The 5,781-nt window shown below is 59.5% G+C and overlaps 1 protein-coding gene across 1 annotated transcript; it reads left to right on the top strand.

Moving 5' to 3' along the window:
* Positions 1–3,862: 3,862 nt before the first annotated feature.
* IUM83_09859 (ABC Superfamily) lies at positions 3,863–4,549 on the top strand (the record flags this gene model as incomplete). The annotated part of the gene is made up of 1 exon (XM_067934332.1): positions 3,863–4,549. The coding sequence occupies one exon, from the start codon at positions 3,863–3,865 to the stop codon at positions 4,547–4,549; it is 687 nt and encodes a 228-aa protein (XP_067799272.1).
* Positions 4,550–5,781: the final 1,232 nt, after the last annotated feature.

The raw sequence follows: 5,781 nt of genomic DNA, 5'->3' as shown, positions 1-5,781 counted from the left end.
GAAGTGTCAGCTTTCTGAGACCCCGGTGGAGATGGGGCCCCAGACAACGGCAACCTTGGTAGCTTGCGACTTGCTTTGCCGGACGAGGTCGTCGCTGGATGAGACCTGCCGGGAGGTGTCCGCTCGGATCCAGCTTTAGCTTGCGGAGGCGATGTGCTGCTCGACTGAGCCGACTTGGGCACCGCAGCCTTGCTTTCTTGAGGCATGTAGGGGCCACAGTCGTCGGAGTCTTCGTCACGAGCTGAGACCTGGAGCATCGTCCGGTACTGAGCTGGGACAGTGTGTCCTCGCTGGTAAATACGAAGCAACTCGAGCAACCGCTTCCAGTGGCCGCTGAGGTTGGCGTTGTCAGCCAAGAAATCCATCACGCTATCAGCTGAGAGTGGCTTCGCAGCCGCGAGCCGGGCTTCAAGCTCAGCAATCTGCTTGTCCCGGAGGTCTTGCACACGTTGGAGCTCGGCCACCTCGGAAGTCGACGTCACTAGCCGATCCTGCAAGTCGGACTTCTCGATACTGAGGTGCCCAGCGACAGCTCGGACCGCGTCGATCTCAGCTTGGAACTTGTCCGGCGTGGAAGAGCCCGAGGCCGAGTCTGGGAAGTTCAGAATTTGCTCATCGTGAGCAGCTTCCAAAGCCGCCACACTGGCAGCATGATCGGCGTTCTGCTTAGCGAGCTTGGCAGTCAAGCGGTCGCACTCAGCCCTTAGACGGGCGGTCTGAGCCGAGGCGTCCGGCGCTGAGCTCTCCTGCTCCACGGTCAGCAAGCGCTGGACCACGGCCTGTAAGTGCCGAGTCGTGTTCACCGTCCGAGCCGCAAGTTCTTCGACCCCGTAGACCTCAGCGAGCGCGAAAGCTTCACGCTGCAATGCCATCTGGACTCTGAAGTCCGTGAGATTTGCCGGACGCCTCGGTTCGGGGCGCAGCACTTCAGTGACCGCGTCACTGCCGAGCAGAGAACTCAACCGCACGAGCTCCGTGTCCGTAAGCCGAGGGAGCGGGACCACTCGCGAAAGACCATCGACGGTGCCCGCGAGGACACTACCGCGATTTATATCTTGTATCGACGCGGATACCGTCGTCGTTGTGGCTACTGGGCTGGAAATTGCGGTACTGCTGGCGACGGAGGGGTCTGGCCGGATGAATGACGGCCCGGTGCGCGCGTAGCCGCTTGCTGCCGCCGTCGTGAACTGCATAACGAGAGCAGACGCCTCATTCAACGCGTCGGACGATGGGAGCGACGCTCGCGACTCTCCACCGCCCGATCCTGGCCGCGGACCCGTCGAAGAAGCGCCTGCAGGCGCCTGGGGCTCCCCAGGAGCCGCCAGTGGCGTACTGGTGACCTCCGGCAGCTCGTGGGACACCGCAGAGGCACCTGCAGGTGCCGCCGTCGCGCTGGTTGTCGTCGCGAGGCTTGCAGTTGTTGTCGCGGTGGTCGGGAGCGCGGTGGAGCTGCTGCCGGGTCGCCGTCGGGCGCGAGAATGCTTCTGCCGTGGCTGCCACCCGTTGTAATACTGCCGGATGTCGCTTGTGTGGTTGTGGAGGTTGCTTGAAGGTACGCGGTGGTCGCAGGAGCCGCAGGAGTGCCCTGCTGCCCCCCACAGTCTCCCCCCGTGCTTGAAGAGGGCGCCAGAGGCGAGTGACCCCCTGTAATACTGCCCAGCATCTGCGGTTGTGCGAAGCGGAGGCGGCGGAGGCGTCGCGCTCGCTCGATGTTGGAATTTGCTAAATGGCCTGGTAAGACAGACCACAGGTTCGGCAGGATCCGACGATGGCGGGACGAGGCGATTGACGGCATGCTTGGTTATGAGGGCTGAGCCCAAATCGTGATTGAGCTCTTTGGACTCGGTCCTCATAAGGGACGGTTGTGACGAGGCTCGCTCAGATCTTTCCGGCGAACCCGTCAATAGCCTGCCGCCAACGCACCCTATGTCCCACGCACGACCCTTAATGGATGGGAGCTGGCTTCAAGGAACCGCCGCTTCAACGAGAACTGGCTCGGAGACCATGGACACACTCTCGGCCGAAGCCCTAGGTCTCAGCTGGGAGGCTTAGCTATCTCGCTGAGACTATTGCGACTCTGAAGCCACGATGACTGAAGCTGACTATGGATTGGCTTGACTCCTGTGAAGTTTGCAGTCACCCCGCTAAGCTATGCTGAGCTCAGACGTCCCGGATAGACACCTGTTGATGGCTGGATGCGCGGCAAACAGGGCCGACCTGGTCTCAGCTGAACTCGCTGCGGCTCGGCTGAGAGTCGGCCAGCTTTGGAGGTGAAGGCGCTGAAGTCTCCAAGTCTCAGCTGGAAGAGCTGAAGTCCCCGGGTCTCAGCTTGGATCACTGAGACTAGCTGGTCTCAGCTGAAGCCAGTTGGTTTCAGATCTCACTGCTCTGAGCTTGGGTGGTCTCAGCCGGAACAGCTGGAATCTGTATGTCTCGGCTCAGATGTTTCAGCGGGATGTGCTTGGGCTCAGCGGACGCTCCGGAGTCTCAGTTTGGCGACCCAGGTCTCAGATGATGCGGACACTGGTGGACATTTATGCCGGGGGTCTCAGTTGGAATCTCGCCTGAGACTATGGGGGCTCAGAGTGGCCGATGGGTACACGGTGAATGCGCGCTGTTGGAGGGTCGCGTCATCAAATGATGACGGACTCATATATCAGCCGGGATGGGACCAGCTGTACCCAGGTACGACACACTTTCGACCAATGAGTCACCGGGGATCAGCTACTCATCACTGAAGCTTCGTTGAAGATCTGCCGAACCCATGCCTGACCACGCTGGATTTTGCTGAGCTCGGTCTATTATTGGCTAAAACTCAGGTTGAAGCGCCGACTGCCTTAGGCACACTGGCAGCTCTCAGGATGGTCTTAGCACCCTTTGTGGGTGCTCTCTGAACGGCGCTGTGCGCCCCCACTTGATAGGTCTTTGTTTGCATGTGTGATAATTGAATCAGAATCGAATTTGCCCCGAAGGACGCAAGTGGGAGTGTTTCCTTGTGTAAAAGGGTGCCGAGGACTGGTTCCATCAAAACTCAACCCCATATAGTCTTTTTGGGTGTGCCTCGGTGTGAGGAGGAGCTTAATTAGCTATTTTATATTATTACGTGATCTGGACGACATTACCGACACGTATTTCGTATTTTCGGGGAGTAAGTGACTCTCCTGAGGTTTCGGCGGAGCGACTACGCGGGGGCTGAGATAGTCTCAAGTCTTCAGTGCGGTTGCTGAATTTCGCTCATTTTGGAGCGTGGTGCGCGGGCGTCCCTGGGTGCAGAGCGAGAACCCAGACTACGGACAGGCTCAAACCGAGCCAATTTTCTCGGGGCCACTCTAGGTTTGAGGGGCGAGTGAAGACCTGTGGAAGCGGCTCTCAGCTGGAGCCGCCGGATGAACTAAAGAAGCTATGGAGAGCAGGTCCAAGGTCTCGGAAGAGGTGGACAAGTTACGTGTGGAGTGTCGTGTTTTGTATTGGAGACAACCCGGGGCAGATTGGGTTGGACACGTGCGAGCTGAGACCTGTTGAGTGGGGAGCAGGTTTCGTTTGGAGAGTACTAGAGACATCTGAAGTGGGAGCAAGGTTGCTGTGGCTGGCTGACGTCTGGGCCCAAAGCGTAGCCCTAGGAAGAACCGTCAAGGGGATCGCAAGGGATGTGCACACGCCGCGCCTGACCAAGGACCGGAGCTGGGAAGTTTCATCCGAGCCGTTGTTGGACTCAGCTGAGGTATTTCAGCTGAGACCCCAAGACTCTGAGCCTTCTGAGCTCTAGTCCGACGTTCGGCGGTCTACGTTTATTCCAGGTTCGATCTGGAAAGCCGGGAATTGGCCCGCACCTCGCCACAACTGCTCGGAGAGCGCACCTCCCATGGCAGCTCTGCCGGTCAAGAACCTGACCCTGGCGGAAGGCCTCGCGCGCGCCCAAGCTGCCAAGGCCACCGCTGCTGTGGAGAGCGACGCGCCTGGTGGGAAGAAGCGTGCCGCCTCTAAGTCGCCGCCTCGCGACGACAACAGGGGTCTGTTCGATGACTCCGATTCTGAAGAAGAGGCTGTCGACGAGCCCCGTGAGGTCTCTAAAGACCTCGATACGCAGCAGGCGCAGTACTACAGCGCTGGCTCGGCCGCCCGCGCTGGACAAGCAACGGCGCCGGCCACGGCTACTGTAGGCCCTCTTTCTAACGGGGGCGCTGCGCGTCCAAAGGGCTATTACCCGCCCGATGACGGCACTGGTACTCTACAGCTCCTGGAGAAGCTCACGCCTCCTCGTGGACTTATCAGCGGCCACACCTCGATGGGCGCCTATGAGCGCGCTCTGGTTGAGACAGAGCCGCTCTTTGTCAGTGACATTGAAGTCGCTCGGTGTGTGCTCTTAGCACCACACAAGATCCCCTTGAAGGAGTTCACCAACCTTCGTAAGAAGGCGGAGGACAAGGGTGGACTCCATCCAGTTTGGGGTTATCCCTGGGTCAAGCCTTCCGAGGCTATGACCTGGATTGAGGTGGAAGACCTCTTCTGGAGATACGTATCTCGCAAATGGTATTCCGACCAGGAGTAAAGGATAAAGAAGTCCATGAGGACCGCTTGCTGTCCGCTATACTGGACCAGCGCGACCTCCGCGTCGAGTTCGCTCACCTCGTGAGCAAACGTAAGCTCTACCCAATGATGGAAGAGCTCAAGCAACAGGCAAAGTCAAAGCTCGTGAAGAGCACGGGCGCGGTGCGACTCCGTCTGCATCGTGCCCCGTACGTCGGCCAAGAAGCCAAGGACTACTTACGAAACGTCCGCTGCTTCTCGTCCCAGATCGCAACAGCTTTCGGGCCGTCAGCCAGGAGCTGTTCAACAGGCTCCCACGAGTTTTCTGACGCTGAGTAACCCCTCCACATCCCGAGAAGTTGGCGCGTGCCGTGGAGACGCCGCTCCTGGAGGACCCGCTCCACGTGGAAGTTCAGCTCCCCATTCCGGTCAAGGAGGGCAGGCGATGGCCTCGCACGATCATGGCTACGCGCCGGAAGCGTTGCCGCCGCGCTCGAAACCCCGAGCCAGGTAGTGGCTCTTCAGCAAGAGGAGATTCGCCTTCTCCGAGAGCGTGTGTACTCGCTCGAGATGCGTTGGGGATTGGGCTTGGTGGCGAGGCTGCCTCTCAGGCTGGCCAGCCCGGCGCCGTGGATCGGCTGTTGACTCGCTGTTCCGGGAGTTCGCGACCTCCATGCTCGAGTTGAGCGTCGAGCTTACGCGTCGGACTTCGAGTCCCTGCGGGACGGTCTTGCGGGCCTTGGGCCGAACTTTGTGGCCGCGCGCCCTATCAAGCGCCACAGCATTTCCCATACCCGGCTCCGTACAGCCACGGCTCTTACGGGGGCCCTGCTTACGCCACCCCAATGTACGCCTCCTCGTCCTACGACCAGCGAGCGTACTAGCCGCCTTATCGCGAGCCGACGCCCGCTTCGAGGAGCTGCACCCTCCATCGCATGGCCGCCCACCGCTTCCTGCGGGGCAGCCGGAGCCTGAGGGTCGTGGTACCGCTTCAGACGACCCACGTAAAACGTCGGGTGAGTCGTCATCGACTTAGGCAAGGCTATGGTGTACGCAGCACCGTGTCGGCTGAGGACCGTGAAAGGTCCAATGAAGCGGTGCTTCAGTTTGTTGCTCTCGACCAAGCTAACTGTGTTTCGTGGTAGGTTTCTAGTATCTAGGAGAACTAAGTCCCCCACCTTAAACACGTTTAAGTTTCCTCGTCCCGTTTGGTCTGAGTACTCCTTTTGTTTATCTTGGGCTTGTGCCATTGCA

This window comes from Phytophthora cinnamomi (genome assembly GCF_018691715.1).
Source record: "Phytophthora cinnamomi strain GKB4 chromosome Unknown Contig5, whole genome shotgun sequence".
Lineage (NCBI taxonomy): Eukaryota > Oomycota > Peronosporomycetes > Peronosporales > Peronosporaceae > Phytophthora > Phytophthora cinnamomi.
This window is presented reverse-complemented; position numbering and strand designations above follow the sequence as displayed.